A 21,177-nucleotide genomic window follows, 5' to 3' on the forward strand; every position below is an offset into this window, starting at 1 on the left:
TAAAAAGTCAACTTGGTGGAAGTAAGGATTCTCCCTTTTATCTTTTCAACTGTTAAAAACCTACAAACTGTTTTCTATTAGTTATTCTGAACAAAGCTTGCAAGAGTATGAAGGTGTCCAGTACGTTGGAACCCCACAAACAATTTTGGAAGAATATTTGCAGATGTAGATTTTTCCTCCTAAAGGTTTATTCTACTCATTAGCGTGATTAAAATATTCTAAACTCTCCCTCTCAAACTCTCCACCTTTGTTTGGGGCTTATTGTCCAGCTCCTTCAGCATTTCTTAGTCTACTCCAACTGGCAACAAGATAATTTATTTTCCCTCCATTAGTTTGGCTACAGCAGATGTTGACCAGATACGTCTGCTCTGGAGTGTGTAACAGAAATGTAACAGATGCAGTGAAGAGATATTACATCTTGCTACATCTTGAGTTATGTCATTGCAGTGGGACCCATCTGTCTGGGAGATGCGTTTTTTCTTTTTCTGAAAATGTGCAGTTAGTTCATGTCGTACCGAGTCGTGGTGCCAAGATGCAATTCAGTCTCCATGGACTTTGTACAAAGGTATTTTAAGAGGACACCAAACCACACAGAAGTTGCTTGTGTAAACTCCTTGTTGTGACTTGTGAACCAGAACTCTCTGAGGCTTGGCTGAACTGAACGCTGGGCTGAACGCTGGTGTTCAGAAATAGTCGCTAGATCAAACGCTGTCTGTCTGTCCTCTGTGGGTGTTGGGTCTGAGTGGACAGTGCTGAGATGAACGCTAAGCAGCTGAACACACAGACAGTCTGAACGAATGAATGCGTTCTCTGGGTAGAGCTATAAATATTTGGTATATGGGGGTGCGTTGGGTTTGTTGTCTTGATTAGGCTTGCTGTGGTTGGTGACCCCTTTTTAGAGTGAAGGAAGAGAGGGAGAGAGAGCGGGAGAGAGAGAGGGAGAGAGAGAGGGGGAGAGAGAGAGGGAGAGGGAGGGGGAGAGAGAGAGAGGGAGAGAGAGGGGAAGCGAGAGAGGGAGAGAGAGAGGGAGAGAGAGAGAGAGGGAAAGAGAGAGGGAGAGAGGGAGGGGGAGAGAGAGGGAGAGAGAGGGAGAGGAAAGGGGAGGGGAGAGAGGAAGAGGAGAGAGAAGAGCAGAGGGGGAGAGCGAGAGCAGGGAGTGATAGGAGTGGGGGAGAAAGATGGGAGAGTGGGGAGAGAAGAGCGAGAGAGAAAGAGAGAGTGCGAGAGAGAGAGAGAGGAGGAGAGGAGCAGAGGGAGAGAGTGAGGAAAAACTGTGACTGGAAAAAACACTTTTGTGACCTCATAATAACCTGATAATAACATCACTTCAACAGTCTGGTCACCTCATCCCAGTCCTGAGTACGCAAAGCTGCTACTGCCTCAAAATAAACAACTTCTGTCTGCCCTGCTTCTTTTCTGACTGTCTAACTGTAGCTAACCTCGTGAACTCCAAGCAAAACGTAATGACACATTGGACTCAGTTAATTTTTTGGTGCTTTTTCAACACACCTGAATTGTGGAACACAAACTTTCAACAACATTGACTGTCCCTCAAAATGGGTTGCCCTTTGGGAAGTGTAACAGTAATGTTGTGGTTGTGGTTGTTTCCATGACACCTCGAGGAAGCTGACCCTCAGTAGTGGAGTGTTGAGGGCCAGACTGCCTGAACTGCCTGAACTGACTGACTGTCGCTCGTGTTGCCATGGCATTGCCGGGGTGTTGCCGTGGCGTTGACGTGGCGACCCCTACCTCTCCCTCCCAGTCCCACCCAGTCTCTACAGCTCTGCCGCTTGTCTGCCCCCACAGAAGCCCCAGAAGCCCCGGGTGGTGGCGGCGCCGGCTTCCTGAAGACCAAGGAGCACGACATCATGCAGCGGCAGCGCGTGGTCGACCTGTGGAAGGACGGCAAGTCGGAGGGGTCCATCGGGCAAGAGCTGAGGATGCCTAAGTCCACGGTGCACAGCATCATCGTCAAGTACCGCCTCAGTAACACCGTGGAGAACCTGCCCCGCAACGGACGGCCCAAGAAACCCTGAGGATGGAGGGATGGAGAGATGGAGGGAGAGATGGAGAGGCACAGAGAGAGACAGAATCCAAAAGGAGGAGAGGAGAAGAGACGGCACTTTGCAGTAAAGCATGGACGATGGATAGTGAGAGAGAGAGGGAGATGGAGGGAGGCAGGGAGTAGAGAGAGAGAGAGAGAGAGAGAGAGAGAGAGAGAGAGAGAGAGAGAGAGAGAGAGAGAGAGAGAGAATCCGAAAGGCACTGCTTTGAAGTAAAACATGGACAATTTATATTGAGAGGAGGGTGAATTGTCTGGCCAAAAAATATAGGGAGAAAGAGGGGAGGAAAGAAGGAAAGGGGCCTGAAAACTGACTCTGGGGAGAAGTGTTGGCAGAGAGAAAAGGGTAACGAGGAAAAATAGAGAGAGTATGCTAATGTAATCAAGAGAGAAGGGTTTCAAGAATGTAGGTATGAGCAGCTGAAAGAGAAGAATGCAAGGAAAGTGGAGATTTGTTCTTTTTCATTCCTTCTCTGCGTCAGACAAATCTACTGGCCCGCTTCTCTCCTTTCTTTCTCCTGTTCTTCTCCCGACCCCGGCCCCAACGTTTCCCCTCCGGAATCATTCTTTATCCGACGGCTGAGTGAATGACTCCGTACTCCAACTCTGCACTCCTTCATTCCTCCACAATCCCTCTCTCAGTCCTGCACTCCCCCTCATCCCCCTCTCCCTCTCTCTTACACGCACACAACATTACCTAAACCTACTAAGACTAGTCTCTCTCTGTAATACCCTCCTCTGTTCAATACAAGGCACTGCGATGTAAATGCAAGCCAAAGTGGACCATCCTGGATTTCCTCATTTCAGCCCAAAAAATTAGAATGAGAAAAAAGAGGGAGAGAAATGAATGACTTTCCCTGGACTCCCTCACCCCTCGGCGTTCCAGATTCCAAGCCCAACCAACCGTAAAGTAGCACAAATTTTGAAACAAAAGCACTTCCTGTTTTTATATTGTTGTCATCGTAATTAACCAATCAACATGAGATGTGAAGAGGACAGTGACCAATGGGAAGAGAGCTTGGCGTAGGGACCTGTATTCTTTGTACTGTATTGGCCAATCATACTTACTGTAGCACCTTTATATGGGGTCACTTTATCTTGATGGACATAAGAAGGAAACGCGGGCAATAGGGGGTCTGGTATTGGGACGAGGATGTGGTGTAGTTTCATGAAGTGTGTCTGTGTGGAAAAGTTCTCAGCTGGGGTTTCCTGTACCTCAAAGCACAAAGCGTGGCTTGACTTGTCGGCCCAAATGGAATGACATTACAAAGAGATTAGGTTGGATCTGCAAAAGGGAATGTGATATCGTACAGGACATGCCTGTGCACACACACACACACTCATGCATGTGCGAAAGTGTTGGCATACACACATGTGGGCATACACACACACACATGCAAATGCTTGGGCATGCACACACACACGAAATAAACTCTGATAGAGTAGTTGTGGATATTCATGTATGTTATGCTAAGTGAAGCTGCAAGTCTGTCTCTCCAAGACTGCTCTTGTCCTAAATGGACAACTATGACTACACAACATCTGCTGCCTGCTCTCATTTTCGTTGCCAGGTCTTCTCCTCCTCCCTCTCTTTCTGGTTTTCATTTCTCTCTGAGGTGAATGATAAATTGCACCAGCGCATTGGCTGTTTAGAGAATCAGGCCCAGAAAGTCTTGGCTGTCAGTGATCTCTCACCTAATCGCTCTCTCTCTCTCTCTCTCTCTCTCTCTCTCTCTCTCTCTCTCTCTCTCTCTCTCTCTCTCTCTCTGATAGGCCAGAAACAGCTGCTTGAACAAAGGAAACAGGTAGAGCAGAATGAACGAGGGATCAGACTACACTCCTGAGAAGGGAGAGAGGGAGGCGAAAAAGAGGGGGAGAGATGGGTCGGAGTGAAGAGGTGAAAGTGTTGGATGAGTGCAAGGGGTGACTTTGGAGTCAGAGAGGGAGGAGAGAGACAGGGAGGAGAGAGAGAGGGAAAGCGATATGCTTGGATGGGATTTGAGTGAAAGTGAAGTATATGATATGAAGTATCTGAGGGGAAAAGCCTTTATCTTGTAACAGCACACGTGATCCATTACATTCCCCCCACTCACATTCTCTTTCTCTCTCCTTCTTGTTCTCTCCCTCCCTCTCTTTCTGTCTGTCTTTTTCTCTTGTCTTTTTTCATCTCCCTCTCTCTTTCTTTTATCTCTCACTTTTTACATGTCTCTCCATCTCTTTCTCTCTTTCTCCTAACCCCTCTCCCCCTCACTCCAACTTTCCAGTTTTATTGCTGGTTATCAGATTTTAACTCTCACACACAGTCACACAGCACTGAGTTAAGTAGTCCCTCTGCCTTCCTTCCCTTCCAGTGGCCTCCACTGGGCCACATGCCATAAGGTTTCCCTGTCCCCCCCTCTGTCTCTCTCTGGCTAGACTGTATGTATAGCAGCTGCAGCAGTAGTTATCATATCATCACACCCACCACTCTCGTACAGTACACTATCAGTACTTTGATATACGGCGGTGTTATGACAATTTATGCCTTCCCGTCGACACAGGACACTCCGCTCAGAGCAGACAGGAGCTGCCTGGGACTGTTTCTGATAGAACGCCACCGTGAGGAGAGTTTAGCCTCCAGCCGTGAGTTTGATGTCACGGTCCGTTTAGAATGTTGACAGTAACATCTAAAGGGAAAGGGACATGTATCTTGTTGTAGGCTTCCTGTGCAGACTAATGACAAGCAGTATGTGTGTGTGTGTCCTCAAGCAGACCCCCATTAAACTATATAAGCTGGTTTTCGTTCGGTTTTGTATTAGTATTGTTACCATGACATATAATGTATGATATTCTGAATGTATATGCAAACTCGCTCATTAAAAAGGTTGTCATAAGTGCTCGGTAGCCGGTGTGTGTCAATCTATTCATCAGTGCAGTATGTGTAATCTAAATTGTGTTTGTGTGTGTGTGTGTGCGTCTTGTTATGTTGTGTTTGTGTGTGTCTGTTTCTCTCTCTCTCTCTCTCTCTCTCTTGCTCTCTCTCTCCTTCCCACATACTTGAAGCTGAGAGTTCAGGGTAAAAATTAAGAGAGCGATAGAGTGACATTGTGATCATTCTTGTGGAGGACGGTGCTTTGATTAAGCACATAATGCCTTAACCTCAGTTAATCATGGAATGGAGAAAAGTTCAAAGTAGGACATCAAACAAAGTGAAGGGTTTGACGTGTTCTGTGAGTGAGTGAGTGAGTGAGTGAGTGAGTGAGTGAGTGTGTGTGAGTGTGTGTGTGTGTGTGTGTGTGTGTGTTTGACCGAATGTTTCTGAATGTACAGTAAGCATATACCGTATACCACAGGAGGCTGGTGGCACCTTAATTGGGGAGAATGGGATCGTGGTAATGGCTGAAGCAGAATGGTATCAAATACATCAAACACATGGTGTCCAGGTGTTTGATGCCATTCCATTTGCTCCGTTCCAGACATTATTATGAGCCATCCTCCCCTCAGCAGCCTCCACTGCCATATACATGGGTGTGTGTGTATGCTCGTGTGGGTGTGTGCTAATGTGTGTGTTCTCTTCCCCCTACAGTGTTGAACGGGCCTCCCTTGTCAGTGAAGAAGGAAAGGGAAGCAGAGCTACTCCTGAACAGGAGAGACCAGCGCTTTGGGGAAGTAATCTGTATCGACGACTGAATAACACCACTCACTGACCACACACACACACGCACACACACACAGCGCGAACACACACACATGAACATATATGCGCGTGCGCACACACACACACACACATAACAAGGTTATTATAGTTTTGTGCTTTTATATTCGATTTTTATTCAGTTTAGTTCGTTTTCAGACCTGGTTTACTGGTTTTTATTAAGTTTGAGTTTTATACAAATATTTATATTTTGTTTTTATATGATTTAGTTTCAGTTTTAGTTATAGGGACATAAAGTAGGGTATTTCTTCCCTGTTAGCTAGTGATAGCAGAAATACTTTAAGAAATGAGGAGGGGAATCTCATTGGTCAATGAATGAAGGAACGTATAACACCCAGCCCATCAAACTGTCGACCAATCGTGTTCACGTTGTCATGCTGCGTAATGCGGTTGCTAAGCTAATCGTCACGCAATCCCTTGTAAAAGTCAGGGTATGAGTCTAGAAAACTGCCTATTTTCCTCGAAAGTACGTAATGTCACTATTTCAAAGCTATACGATATTACAGAGAACAAGTTCATTATCTCACATCTCTGAAAATATGTGTAATGTTGTGTTTCTTGTTCCCGTAGGCTAATTCATGCTAATGTTTTTTTTTTTTTGCTAGCACCCAATTGACTCCCTTTCAATCCTTGAAGGAGTGCACTCCTTGTCCCAGAATCGCTCAGAATGCACCGCACAGCCCATTGACAACGTACAGGCAACATACACAATGGCCGTTAATACGAATCGAATGGAGTATTTCTGGTAATAACTAGTTATAGTGATGCACAAGTTAGGTCTATTTGTAACATCGACATCTCCTGTCAGCATTTACCAACCAGATTCAGAAGCTTGAAAACTCCATTTGATTTTTGCCCAAAGTTTATTTTATTTTAATTAGTTTTGGAGTCAAAGATAATAGTTTCAGTATAGTTTTAGTTTTTCAAACAGATGTGTTAATTATTTAATTTCAGTTTACAAAATTGTTTTTTCATGATTAGTTTTCCTTTTCGTTTCAGTTTTCATTTACTATAATAACCTTAACACACACACACACACTCTCACACACACATACAAACAGATTAACATAATACGCATGTGCGCACATACACACACACACACACACACGTGGTCCACGCTGTTACATAAATACTCTCACCTGCTCAATCTCTTCTTGTCTGCCTCAAACCAACCGAAACTCCTCACAAGCAGCCTACTAGTTCTCATAGATGGTCTCCTCCCCTATACTCCAGAACAATATACATGTAGTACCGTAAGCTAGAACCTCTTTATCCTGGCACCGCTCACAGACCCTCAACCTCTCAACACCTCAACACCAAATACCTAGAACTAATAACCACTACAGAACCCGACCCTTGACCTTTGACCCTTCCATGGGTCACTCCAGTAAGAGGAAGCTGCATAATATAACAGTATAACATTTGACTCTTAACACCATTCCTGCCATTCTTCCTCTGACGCATGCAATATGAATACTCACTAAAAATGGTGTGTTATCATTCAAGCTGTGCCTACAGTATTTCTTCCCGTTGGAGAATTGATGTGAAGTATTACAGGACTCAGGGGGCTCTAAACTTGGCAGTAAACTCTCAGCCCATTTCCCTTTCATGTTGACCTGATGGTACATGTAGAAATACTGAAGAGTCAGTCAGTACAACTCCAACTCAGCATTATATTGACTGAATGAGGTATAGCGTATAGCCCCTATGCCAGTGGATGTTCTTACAGACCCGGGTGCATGTTTTGTTTTTTATTGGGATGGGAGGTTCCGGTGCTGGTTCAGGATAGGCTTCACTCACAGCAATCAAATGGATAGTTTCAGTACCCCTGCGAATGGTCATAACCTTTCATAGGCAATTCATACAGTGTTATAAAGCTTCTCGACTACCCTCAACTACAGTCCTCCTCTCCCCTTGCTCTCTCCGACCTCCCTTCCTATGGCTTCTATCCCCCTTTCCCTTCCTCCTCTTCCTCCTCTCCATCAATCCTTTCTTCCTTGTTTTTTTTCTTCGAGTTTCTACTTCTTTCTACGAATTCTGTGATATTCTTTGCATATTTAAACTTGGCTCATTCGTGTTCTCTTGTGTTTTTACTCTTGTTACCTTACTGCGACTATGATTATTATTGTTGTTGTCGACGTTGCTGTTGTCTTTGAAAAAAGAGCTTCTACCAAATGAGAAATTCCGAAAAAGATACAATCTTATGATTTGGTGCACTTCTTACACTGCATCTGACATCTTATAATCAGAACAGAAAGCAAACAGAGGTTTACCTTTGAACTTCGTAAATAGATATAATACAAAAAAATATATAACATTCTAGATTTGGGGCTTGCAAATAACCTTTATAATAGATTACATATGTAACCCTAAATGCATTAAGACAAAATGAAACCGTGTACTATCTTAACAGTTAAAGTACATCAATTCATTATTCTCTGGAAACTCAGAGGCTGTTAGTAGAATCGACTCAATTTTATATACTGTATCCACAAATACGCCTTAAACATAACATAGCTGAAATAACTGTAAAGAAAGTTATGTCTGAATTAAGTGTGTTAAGCCTGAAGAGATCAGATGTAAACTCTATACATGCTAGTTGAAACAGTCCACTTTTAGTTAGTTCCCTGGACTTATTTCAAATAATTAAAGTAGAAACATTTAATTTATTTAGCTAAAACCCTGGATACTCCACACTGGTGTTCCAAGTTGAAGAGTCTAAACTACATTTCACTGATTACGTTTCGTAGGAAGTGTTTTGCAACCCCTTAACTAAAATGTATACTGTCAAATCACTTATTTTCTCTCTCTTTTTTGTTCTTTTTTCAGATTTTGTGTTTTGTTTTTAATTCCTCGATATCTTGTGTCACTGTGTACGTTGTGGTGGTGCCGATCCATGAAACAATGAATGGCAGTGATGCCACAATAATAATGCATTTCTGTCTTTTATTTGGGGTTTTGTTTGTAATAAAAATCTAAAAAAAGATTTGTGAATGGATGCTTGAATAGCAACAGTGAGGAAAACACACACACACACACACACTGATTCAGCGATCATGGGTAAAAATCTACTGTAGGATACTTTACCATGCTATAGGATACTGCTATAGGATAGAGAGGATAGTGATGCTACAGGATATAACGTGACGCAGATCAGTAGTGACTGAGTCCTCTCCTCTAGCCCCCACATGAGGTCATCCCAGTCTGTCTGCACTGTGTTGTACTGAGCCCAGACCTTGAGAAGCTACAGATCTATGAATCATAGGTGGTGACGACTGAATACACAGTAGTGTGTGAGTCATGATTAAAGAACTAGAATAGAGCAGCATTCCACGCATACAGTGATGTCATCGAGGGAAGCAGGAGAAGAATGGGGTTAGAAGATGATAAGAAGATGATTTATTTGTTTTGTGTCATACTGTATCATAGTACAGATGTAGGATTTTAATTTGATCACCCTGTTGCAGGATAACTTTCCTGCAATTCAGGACATTTAAACATTGTAGTGTTGTTTGAGGTTTAAAAAGGCTTCTGACGTTTGTAATTTCAAATTTCAAATTTCAGACTTGAATTTCCCTTCCGAAAAATATATCAAACCCTACAATTTTTTGGAATAATTATCAACATAATAATTCACATTTCCTGTTGCTTCAGGATTTTTTTCCTGCTTTAGCAAACTGGCTCAAATTAAGATCCTACCTCTGTACAGTAGTAATCCCTGGTCTGTCAAAAGCGAACACAAGGAGATTTAAACAGGAAAAGGTTTAAAAAGGTAAACATTTGTATAGGAAGTGAGTTTAGAACAACAACCAGCATTGCAGACATCATTTGCAAACATGTATACACACAATATCCCCTCACTGGTTCTTCAACCTTGCCCTACTAGTTTGACTTCTCACAGACAGGCCTCTTTGTGCAAAATAAGGCTTTTAAAGTAGCAATACATTTTGACATTTCAAATAATAGGAATTGGGGAGCTTTCAGCGATTTGGTTCAAGATCGGAATCAGGAAGTGAGAGTTGAGGAGCTGTGTGTGTGTGTGTATGTGTGTGTGTGTGAGTGTGTCTGTGAGGTGAGGTGCAAAGGGGGTAAATGCAGTAAAAACAAAAGGGAAGCGGAGAAGGATTAGGAAATCAAACAGGAAATATGTCTACATTACAATACCACATTTTACACTTGTGATCTAATGATGAGAAATGACGTTTTGAGCTGGAAACCAGAATAACATGACTTTTGCTGTGTGTGTGTGTGTGTATTTGTGTATTTGTGTGTGTGCATGCGTGCACATGTGGAAATTGCTGAGCAGAAGCCAATGTGGTCCCCCACACACTACTTATAAACCAGAGTAGGAGTGGTAAAACATTAAACCAAACCACCTGCTAGAAATACTTTGTTTGTACTGTCTGTATTCAAAACATTTAGCTGCAAATGGCACATAAGAGAGCTTGGAATGAGTACAAGTATTGCGATTACAATATACAAAATAATTTCTATTTCCACCATGACATATCTCCACAGGTTAACCCTTATTTTCACATACAGATCAGGATCCAATCCAATGCGCCTCATAGCGCAGTGCACTATAATGGACTTCTGAAGTTTTTTTAGGCTTGTGCCGAGGTGCGCATCGCTTACCGTGAATGCGAACTTGGTGTACTTTGGGGAAAAAGCCTTTAAAATGTTAGTTATCGGCTGTTTAGTGCAGTGCTCTATAACACATCTTGGAAAGAATCCCAGCCCTAGTGCCTCGATACTTTAAATCATGTAACATATTTCAATGTAATTCAACAGAACAATATTTACATCTGAAAATTATATATGATAGGCCTATAATGTTAACAGATTGAGATGCATAATTTTGGTAAAATGATATACACTGAGTGTACAAAACATTAAGAACACCTGCTCTTTCCATGACGTAAAAACGCAATGATCCCTACCCTTATTGATGTCACTTGTTCAATTCAATGTCACTTCAATCAGTGTAGATGAAGGGGTGAAGGGGAGGAGACAGGTTAAAGAATGATATTTTTAAGCCGTGAGACAATTGAGACATGGATTGAGGGTGAACGGGCAAGACAAAAGATTTAAGTGCCTTTGAACGGGGTATGGTAGTAGGTGCCAAGAACTGAAATGCTGCTGGGTTTTTCACACTCGACACTTTCCTATGTGTATCAAGAATGGTCCACCACCCAAAGGACATCCAGCCAACTTGACTGTGGGAAGCATTGGAGTCAACATGGGCCAGCATCCCTGTGGAACGCTTTTGACACCTTGTAGAGTTCATGCCCTGACAAATTGAGGGGGGTGTATGATAGTCATCGTTTTTTATATAAAGTTCCTGTGTGTGAAAGACATGTACTGAGAAAAACTGTAATATTAATTCAAGGCTGCTGAGATAATATAAGCAAGGATTACAATGGATAAGAGACAGAGTTGTACAGCTCATTATCCAGAATCCTTCTCATTCAGTAGTTCACCAGCTTAGCTCCTCAGAGAGGTGCACCATGCACCTGCTGTCCTCAGGCTAAGTCACGGTGAAAGAAGAGTCTGGTGGATGAGTTTTGCTCCAGAAGAGCACCATCAACTGATCCAGAGAACATTCCATGAGTTTTTCCTTCAAAGAAGCAGGGGTAGAAACTAGGAGAGTCTAGAAGTGCATAATATAGTTTCCCTTTAAAGTCTTCCTTGCAGTTTCTGTCTTTGAAAAGGTATCATACAGAGTGTCTGTAGGTAACATGATTCATAGTTATTCCAACGATTCAGATCGTTGGTCCAGATTTCACAATAAAAACGAATCCAGAAATATCACATTGGTGTGTCTCTGATACAGGTCGGAGTAAGACAAAACTTTTCCTTTAAACAGTTTTCCCCTCCTTCCTTTTAACATTTCCATCCTCTCCGGCAGCTCAGTTGACCTTAAACAGACCGAAGTAGTGCTTTCCCGTGATGTGGAGGCTGAAAGTGGGGCCTGTGATGGCTATTAGCTCCACCCCCTTCTCCAGCCGCAGCAGGCCGGACACCTGGCAAGGTTTGAGGAAGTGGAACTGGTGTGATCCGGCTGCAGGCGTAGTGCCGTAGCCCTCCATGCACTGTAACCTCTGAAGCCGCTGGCTCCCCCTCACCACCGCCACGTCCAGCTTCACCAGCTGAGACTGGTTCTCATTGAACAACACCTGTGAGAGAGAGATGGAGGGAGAGAGAGAGATGGAGAAAACGAAGAAAGAAGAAGCAGAGAGCAGACCAACAGGGGTCAATCAGCATTTGATTAAGCCTATGTAGTTTGACAGTTGTAGTTTCGGATGACAGGTGGACACAAGACTACAACTCCCAGAAGATCACCTGACAGTACAGGAAGTAGACTCCAGTTCTCTCCACTGTGAAGGTGCCTCTATCTGCGTTGTACTTCACCGCCTTGCTCATATTCAAGTGATCAGAGTCCGTCCATCCCTTTATTAAGCCGTCCTCTCCCACTGAAACACAAACACACACACACATTTAAAGCACTGAAAGGGAGGAACCAGTGCACGCATAAATATAACAACAAATTATTTTCTCTTTCTTTATACTGTAGGTTTGTGTGTGTAGGGTTGATTTTTTACAGTTTGTAACACTGTCATCGGGGACAGAGATCTTACGAGACCAATTCCAGAAATCCAGAAGACTTTTCCATCATAAATGTCATCATCCACGTTTATAAAGCTTACCTTTCTGAACAGACTCTTTGGTTACTAGTGGAAAGAGAGAGAGGGAAAAGTGGAATTAGGATTTTAGAACTGTTAGCTAATCCAAATCCAATCTAAACCACTTCAACAGATGCTACATTATAACACTGTGGGTGCGTATGAAATGGCACCCAATTCCCTATATAGTGCACTACTTTTGACCAGAGCCCTATGGGCCCTGGTCAAAAGTAGTGCACTATCTAGGGAATAGGGTGCCATTTTAGGGTGCCATTTTGGATGCACCTATTATGAAGATCTGCCAAGTCACTTACTCTCAAACTGAGAAGCCACTTTCTTTCCATTTCCATTCTTCCCTTTCCCAGTTCCCCCTTGCAGAGAGAAAAATGAAGAAAGAATTAGTTAATATGACAGACGAGAAAAATTCAGAGGGTTTTTTGTTTTCGTTCCAACTAGAGGAGATAATATTGTTTGTCACAGCTGTGGTGCGTGTCGTAGCAAGCATAATGTATTAATTTGTGGTCGTTTATCCACCACCTGAATACTCAAACGGCTCTAACAGATGGAGAAGGATTTCCTTTCTCCTCTCTTCCGGCTCTGCTCAGCTCTGCTCTGCTAGGATATCAGTCTTTTTTTATTCTTGTTTTCAGTAAGTGTAGCCTACTTTTGTCTCTTGTCTGTTCTCACTACTTTCTGTGCCAGCTGGGTCCAGTCAACTAAAACATAGTAGATTAAGAGAGAAGAGTAGAGAAGGGGAGATAAGGGGAGAGAAAGGGAGAGAAAGGGAGGATAGGGAAAGAGACAGATGAGAGAGGCACACAGATGGAGAGAGAGAAAGCAAGAGAGAAAGTGAGAGACAGAAGACAGTTAGGGAGAGAGTGAAAGAGAGAGGGAGGGAGGCCTTTGGCTGTTCTATGACCCAAATTAACTGTAAAGGCCCTTTCAGGAAAAATAGGCAAGAGCAACAGCCATGGCCACCGTTCAAATAAATACAATAAATAAAATCCATCTCAAAAACTGGGGAAGAGAGGGAGAGAGGGGGGAGAGAGGGGGGTAAGACAGGCCTCGTTGTTCTCCAGAGGTTTGTTTTAGCTCCAGTATCAGGCCTGCAGGGAGTGATTCCAGGCCTTGATACTGGCTACACACACACAGTATGTATTCACTGTAGGATATGTTGTGGAAAAGAGTGGCAAACATTGAACACTGGGGGGGCTGCTTAGCTTAGGAAAATATTGCCCCTGCTGAAATGACTAGCAGGTGGGTGACCCCATAGCATTAGGATTTTCTGTGGGTGAGCCTCAAGCGATACAGTTTTTTGATAATGCTGTCAATCAAAAACTAAGTTCACATATAACTGTAATGTTGGGAATAGTGGCCATTCATCATTTGGGGATAATTGTCCCCCACAATGAAATCAGGGAGGGGACTATGGATCTGTCTCCATTCGTTAGTACGTTAGTTTATCACACGCAATATCTCAGACAGTACTGGCCTGATTTTGACGAAACTTGGGTGAATAATGTGTCTTGCCATGTTGCATCTATGGACAAAGGTCTCTCAATACAATGCACACTAGTACCTAAAACAACATAGACCAATAAACATTCACGTGGGCGTGGTCTGGCACATAAATGCATATAAATCAGTCAAGGATATTCGTATTGTAACAACATTTGGTGCACATGTTGCAAACACTGTCAAGACGGTGGCGCTATAATGGACACGTGTTTATATCTCTTGATCTGTTTAACTCAGAGTGATGGAATTTGGCACACATGCTCAGGGATATAAGTCTAGCTAACCCACGTGATATTTCAGAAACCACTGGCCCGATTTTGCCATAGAGATCGGCCATTTACTAAATTGATTGGCACAAGGGCGTTAGTCACACAAAATATCTCAGACACCACTGGCCTGATTTTGATTCAACTTGGGTGAATGATGTGTCTTGCCATAGAGATCCGTCATTTATGTGTTTACTGTTGCCTTGTTTCATATATATCTTGCTTCTGAACTGAACATGCATCAACTCTTGAGACTTGAGTAGTCTCCTCCTATTGATTTCCAACCCAGGTTTACTATTGCCCATCCTCAGCATTATTTCACGATGCACAGAGATGACGTGTGCACTGTCTAGCCTCAAATCAAATGTTATCAAATCACATTTTATTAGTCACATGCTTTGTAAAAAAAACTGGTGTAGACTAACAGGGAAAAGCTTACTTACGGGCCCTTCCCAACAATGCAGAGAGAAAGAAAACAGTAACAGCAGCATATGTGATGAGTCAAAAAAGTTAGAGCAAAAAGGGTTAATGCAGATAGTCCACGTAGCTATTTGGCTAACTATTACATTTACATTTACGTCATTTAGCAGACGCTCTTATCCAGAGCGACTTACTATGTAGCAGTCTTATGGCTTGGGGGTAGAAGCTGTTCAGGGTCCTGTTGGTTCCAGACTTGGTGCATCGGTACCACTTGCCTTGCGGTAGTAGAGATAACAGTCTATGATTTAGGGCCTTCCTCTGACACCGCCTGGTATAGAGGTCCTGGATGGCAGGGAGCTCGGCCCCGGTAATGTACTGGACCATACGCACTATCCTCTGTAGCGCCTTGTGGTTGGATGCCAAGCAGTTGCCATGCCAAGTGGTGATGCAGCCAGTCAAGATGCTCTCAATGGTGCAGCTGTGTAACTTTTTGAGGATCTGAGGGCCCATGCAACATCTTTTCAGCCTCCTGAGGGGGAAAAGGCATTGTCATGCCCTCTTCACGACTGTGTTGTGTGTGTGGACCATGATAGATCCTTAGTGATGTGGACTCAGAGGAACTTGAAGCTCTCGACCCGCTCCACTACAGTAAATGGGGGCGCTCGGCCCTCTGTTTCCTGTAGTCCACGATCAGCTCCTTTGTCTTGCTGACGTTGAGGGAGAGGTTGTTGTCCTGGCACCACACTGCCAGGTCCCTATAGGCTTCTCATCGTCGTCTGTGATCAGGCCAACCACCGTCATGTCATTGGCAAACTTAATGATGGTGTTGGAGTCGTGCGCGGCCACACAGTCGTGAGTGAACAGGGAGTACAGGAGGGAACTAAACACACACCCATGAGGGGCCTCCGTGTTGAGGGTCAGTGTGGCGGATGTGTTGTTGCTTACCCTCACCACCTGGGGGCGGCCCGTCAGGAAGTCCAGGATCCAGTTGCAGATGGAGGTGTTCAGTCCAAGGGTCCTTAGCTTAGTGATGAGCTTGGAGGGCACCATGGTGTTGAACGCTGAGCTGTAGTTAATGAACAGCATTCTCACACAGGTGTTCCTCTTGTCCAGGTGGGAAAGGGCAGTGTGGAGTGCAATAGAGATTGCGTCATCTGTGGATCTGTTGGGGCGGTATGGGAATTGGAGTGGGTCAAGGGTGTCTGGGATGATGGTGTTGATGTGAGCCAGGAACTGTCACACCCTGATCTGTTTCACCTGTCTTTGTGCTTGTCTCCACCCCCCTCCAGGTGTCGCCCATCTTCCCCATTATCCCCAGTGTATTTATACCTGTGTTCTCTGTTTGTCTGTTGCCAGTTCGTTTTGTTTCATCAAGCCTACCAGCGGTTTTCCCCTTGCTCCTGTATTTCTCAAGTTCCTGTTTTGTAGTTTTCCCGGTTTTGACCATTCTGCCTGCCCTGACCCTGAGCCTGCCTGACGTTCTGTACCTTTTGGACTCTGATCTGGATTATTGACTTCTGCCTGCCCTTGACCTGTCGTTTGCCTGCCCCCTGTTTTTGTAATAAACTTTTGTTACTTCGACACTGTCTGCATCTGGGTCTTCTTCTGAAACGTGATAGGAACAGCCTTTCAAAGGATTTCATGGCTACAGATGTGAGTGCTACGGGGCAATAGTCATTTAGACAGTTAACTTGGTGTTCTTGGGCACAGGGACTATGGTGGTCTGCTTGAAACATGTAGGTATTACAGCCTATATATAATCCAATGCTTGATCATCAAAAAATTGCCAATATGCTCAATCTTTCTCAACAAATCATAGCTGTTGTCAGTCTCATCGGGGGAAAGATCCCTTTAGGTCCCTGAAGCGTGCAACGTGGTCTCCCTCCTCATGCCAGATGGTTTCTCTGGGTTCTCGTCAGTCCAGAGCAGACCTGTAATTTCTGCATCAGTCACCCAGCTGCCTACTGTTTCCTGTGTCAACTTTTAGCAGCAGGCAGCGAGTGCCCATGGGGCCTAACCAAGGTGCCATGCGGAGCCAAGATTCCCCTGTAGTTAAATGCTGTGCTGCGCCATAAAAAAAAAACAGAGCAGAGCACCATCAATGGGATCTATCATCTCTGATCTATTGTGACCGTTAGGTTTTTGTTGATTATGTATTGCATGTATGATGATTGGGAGGCAGAGAAAGAGGCATTGTCTGCGGTGGAGTGTAAATGAGGTGTAGTGCTATATGAATCATTTTTTTTGCCGGCATGCACACAGACACAGTCTCACACAGTCTCACACACACCAGCATGCAGGCACACATGCATGTACCATCTCTCTTCACCCTTTGGCCCACCAGCAACTCTCTCTTCTCCATGATGAGTTGGACAATGGTCTTGCGCTGAGTATTCACCTGTTGCAGAGAGAGAGAGAGAGAGAGAGAGAGAGAGAGAGAGAGAGAGAGAGAGAGAGAGAGAGAGAGAGAGAGAGGGAGAGAGAGAGAGGGAGAGAGAGTGGGACAGACAGGACAGACAGACAGCATGAAAACGAGAAAGGGAGAGAGAAAGGGAGAGAGAAATGGAGAGAAAGGGAGAGAGAAAGGAAGAGAGAAAGGGAGAGAGAAAGGGAGAGAAAGGGAGAGAGAAAGGGAGAGAGAAAGGGAGAGAGAAGGAAGAGAGAGAGGGAGAGAGAAAGGGAGAGAGAAAGGAAGAGAGAAAGGGAGAGAAAAAGGGAGAGAGAAAGGGAGAGAAAGGGAGAAAGGGAGAGAGAAAGGGAGAGGGAAATGGAGAGAAAGGGAGAGAGAAAGGAAGAGAGAAAGGGAGAGAGAAAGGGAGAGAGAAAGGGAGAGAAAGGGAGAGAGAAAGGGAGAGAGAAAGGGAGAGAGAAAGGAAGAGAGAAAGGGAGAGAGAAAGGGAGAGAGAAAGGGAGAGAGAAAGGAAGGGAGAAAGGGAGAGAGAAAGGGAGAGAAAGGGAGAGAGAAAGGGAGAGAAAGGGAGAGAGAAAGGGAGAGAGAAAGGGAGAGAGAAAGGAAGAGAGAAAGGGAGAGAGAAAGGAAGAGCGAGACCATTGAGTTTATTATGACAGTTGTCAAATTGGCTCCTGCTGCGAATTTACACAGACAGAAGATTTCTGCAAAACCACATAAACAAACAGACTCCAAGTATTTGTCAGTATGCCACTGCAATGCCAAAGCTTAGAATATGTCAACCACTTCCTCCTAAACTGGTTGCGACACCTAATACGTGTTTTTAGTGCCATGCATTCCTCACATTTCTTAACTCCCCTGCTGAGACTGAGAAGCAGGAAGAAAAAAACACTACTGAAATGTGTCAAGCTTGCAAAGTTGAACTTGTACTTTCTGAAGTACTGGGGCCTACTATATGCCAAAGGGGCCCTATTGCTTGAAATAGAGAGAGAGATGGAGGGGGAGGCTAGAGGTAGGTTTCAATAAACAGCTACTGTTTCTCTGTGTGCTGGGCAGTGCAGCCTATGGGGTGGTTTTGATATAGTACCTACTGAGGAAGTCTGCCTGGACTGGAGGTTGCGTTTACTGGGGACTTGAACTGTCCCGGCTGGCTCATTGAGTGCTAGCTAAAAGGGTTGACAGATGGGCAGGAGCAGGCCACTGGGTCTGTCAACCCCACCATAAGATATATTAAGTGCATGAGTAGGCTATCTAAGACTGCACATGCATAATGTATTATTCATAACGAAAAGTTTTGAATGAATAAAAAGACCAGCAACTCGTGTTAAAAGTCCAGTGCTGGGTGCATTGTCACAATGTAATACAGGGTCCATTACAGTGTAATATGCCTTACAAAGCATCACTTCAGATTCCATTAGGACTGCAGAATTCTTCCACTGGTGGAAGCCTAGCCTACCTGCAATAAGTGGGCTTTACATACTGCATATCATTTTGCCACACAATTAGGCCTACTCTGTTTTACGCAGCTCAATCCTTCAGTGCAAAGTCAGACAAAAAGTCAAGGGAATCCAGTAAATTGGGCTAAAATTGGAACACAACTGGCGGTAGAACGATTCAACTTGGCAGAGAGACAGTGGACGCAGCATAAAAAATTACTCCACCGCTTGAGTGCACTTATTGGTAAGCAATAAAACGGCCTCTGTTGCAGTCCGCAGAATCCGCAGGACACCAGCAGTGAAGAGGCCCGCTATTTGTGAACAATTTAACTCCGCAGGATGGAAGGAATAGGGAGAGGGGGCTGAACGTGGCTTTGCATTTTCCATAGTCCCCCACGAGGGTTCCCGTAACCACTAGTCACCAGACACAAAGTAGTTGCGTAACAGTAATTTCAACAGCTCCAAATTGTTATCACTGAAAAAATAACTGGTGACAGTGTGTAACACATTCAATACAAAGTGCATTGGAAAAAAATTTACATTGTTACATAGCACGGCTACTTACCTGCTCCAATCGGTCTTGCAGAGTTTTTAAGGACTGGGACAGGTCCTGCGTCTGTCTCCAGGTCCACGCCGTAAACAGTGCGCTGCAGGCAGAGGCCGACAGAGCCACCATGGCCATGAATGCCCAGACGAAGCGAAGTTGGCGCACTTTTCTCCTCGGCAGAATTCGATGCATGGTCGTTCCACATTCCCCGGTTACCATTGCAGACTATTCGAAATGTTCATATTAACTTTATTCCAGCGACACGTTTCCTTTCTTTGTGAAATCCAATCCAAATACTCACATTTTCGGCAAGGCGTGCAAGTGTTACTGGCCGCAGTACAAATGAGATCTCAATAGCCCTATTGATAAAAGTAGAAGTCATGTGAAAGATTAAATCATTGCATAGGTTTCAAAACAGCAACTAAATAGCCAATATTGTTGTTTTAATCAATTAATTTAAACAGACGAAATATATTGGACTGTCTGGCTTGCAGGTCGTATTCAAATGCGCAATGTTGAGAAATTTGCAGCAAGGGTGCAAAGAAAGTTGTCGCCTAGTTTACATACACTATGATTGCATCCTTCTGCCACTTGATTCGTTGAGTCAACTTCCTTGTCTTCCCACTGCCTTTGCAGCCTCGCTGGGGTCATATCTGCCTTAGACATACCACGTATGATCCTTCACTCACACTGTCGCATCAGCTTTTCTTCTCCAGGAAGGGGTTTTCAGTTTAGTTTAGTGCACCGGTGGTGTGCCAGACGCACGAATGCAAAGCCTTCAGCCCACAACTTGGATCCACTCCCAAAAGCCACTAAGTAGATATTAAAGCATTAGTCACACTATATTTGCTCCATTGCACAAATCAAAACACAGAGTTGCATCAACTTGTTGCAGGGAGGGAATAACTGTAGCCTTGGCTACTGGAATCTATTTGGACTGAACTAATTCATTAGTGTCCACAAGGTGGTTCTGGTGTATAGGGCAAGACCCATTGGGCAAGACAGAGCGCTACCCGCAGGCACTGCATGACCTGGATCACACTCAAAGCCTCCAATAATTGTTCGTGTATATCATGGTTAAAACTAAATGGGGTCACCCAACTGTCCTTTGCCTTCTCTGTCCCAAAGAAGATCACATTTACATTTACATTTTCGCCATTTAGCAGACGCTCTTATCCAGAGCGACTTACAAATTGGTGCATTCACCTTATGATAGCCAGTGGGACAACCACTTTACATATATATATATATATATATATATATATATATATATATATATATTTGGGGGGTAAGGGGGGTAGAAGGATTACTTTTATACTATCCCAGGTATTCCTTAAAGAGGTGGGGGTTTCAAGTGTCTCCGGAAGGTGGTGAGTGACTCCGCTGTCCTGGCGTCGTGAGGGAGCTTGTTCCACCATTGGGGTGCCAGAGCAGCGAACAGTTTTGACTGTTCTTATTTAGTGTAAAATGTGGATTCCAAAAGGCTTTAAATATAAGGTTAGCTTTCATTTAAAAGAAAAACCCAAAGATATGGATCTCAAAGGAAATGTATGCATTTTGGCCACTTTGTTTTCAGCGCATGTCGGCGTTTTTGCCATGTCCACTGGTGTTATTCGTCAACTTCTACAATAAATATAAGCCATATAATAAAATATAGCAAATCTTTCTTCATTATTTTATAGTCTTAGTTAAAATCTCTCTCAATAACATCTATTTTCATGAGTATTGTATTTTTATTATTATAGTATTTAAGATTTTCTGTGTGTCCCTGGTATCTCTTTCCACCCTGTTAGTTTACAGTAATGATCCTTAAAGAAAACAACCCCTTTCCACAATGACATGGTTTCCACTAGATTCCTCAGCCAGAAAGTCAAAATCGGCTACATTGCATTCGGAAAGTATTTAGACACCTTGACTTTTTCCACATTTTGTTATGTTACAGCCTTATTCTAAAATGGATTACATGTAGTTCCTCATCAATCTACACACAATACCCCATAATGACAAAGCAAAAACAGTTTTTTTGAAAATGTTGCTAATTTATTAAAAATAAAAATCAGAAATATCACATTTACATAAGCATTCCAACCCTTTACTCAGTATTTTGCTGAAGCACTTTTGGCAGCGATTACAGCCTCGAG

At 43.8% G+C, this 21,177-nt stretch overlaps 2 protein-coding genes across 8 annotated transcripts in view; one reads left to right on the forward strand and one right to left on the reverse strand.

Annotated features, from left to right (window-relative positions):
• The window catches only part of LOC121572117 (chromodomain-helicase-DNA-binding protein 3-like), a 35,374-nt gene extending 26,632 nt beyond the window's left edge, over nucleotides 1-8,742 (forward strand). For 4 of the 7 annotated variants that reach the window (XM_045214856.1, XM_045214857.1, XM_045214858.1 and 1 more), the window contains exon 39: nucleotides 1,807-4,028. In XM_045214856.1, the coding sequence (XP_045070791.1) occupies nucleotides 1,807-2,036 (230 nt within the window). In that variant the 3' untranslated portion in view covers nucleotides 2,037-4,028. Of the gene's footprint in view, nucleotides 1-1,806; nucleotides 4,029-5,627 lie in introns of those variants that run through there. The other 3 variants (XR_006658545.1, XM_045214859.1, XM_045214860.1) reach the window with 3 other exon arrangements.
• A 2,343-nt stretch (nucleotides 8,743-11,085) lies between these two features.
• On the reverse strand, nucleotides 11,086-19,734 carry LOC121572986 (tumor necrosis factor ligand superfamily member 12). Its single transcript, XM_041885025.2, has 7 exons — nucleotides 19,604-19,734; nucleotides 19,055-19,395; nucleotides 16,960-17,041; nucleotides 12,754-12,810; nucleotides 12,464-12,487; nucleotides 12,099-12,229; nucleotides 11,086-11,932 (listed from the first exon to the last, which is right to left on the reverse strand). Exons 2-7 carry the CDS (start codon nucleotides 19,253-19,255, stop codon nucleotides 11,666-11,668), a joined length of 762 nt encoding a protein of 253 aa, XP_041740959.1. The 5' UTR covers nucleotides 19,256-19,395; nucleotides 19,604-19,734; the 3' UTR covers nucleotides 11,086-11,665.
• Nucleotides 19,735-21,177: the final 1,443 nt, after the last annotated feature.

The sequence above is a fragment of the Coregonus clupeaformis genome, unplaced genomic scaffold, assembly GCF_020615455.1.
Source record: "Coregonus clupeaformis isolate EN_2021a unplaced genomic scaffold, ASM2061545v1 scaf0327, whole genome shotgun sequence".
NCBI classification, from domain to species: Eukaryota; Metazoa; Chordata; class Actinopteri; order Salmoniformes; family Salmonidae; genus Coregonus; species Coregonus clupeaformis.

Coding starts and splice junctions, on each gene's coding strand:
- LOC121572986 (XM_041885025.2), bottom strand. CDS start 19,255: ATGGTAACCGGGGAATGTGGAACGACCATGCATCGAATTCTGCCGAGG. Junction 17,042..19,054: donor TGCAAGACCGATTGGAGCAG/GTAAGTAGCCGT, acceptor TCTCTGCAACAG/GTGAATACTCAGCGCAAGAC. Junction 12,230..12,463: donor CAAAGAGTCTGTTCAGAAAG/GTAAGCTTTATA, acceptor TTTGTGTTTCAG/TGGGAGAGGACGGCTTAATA.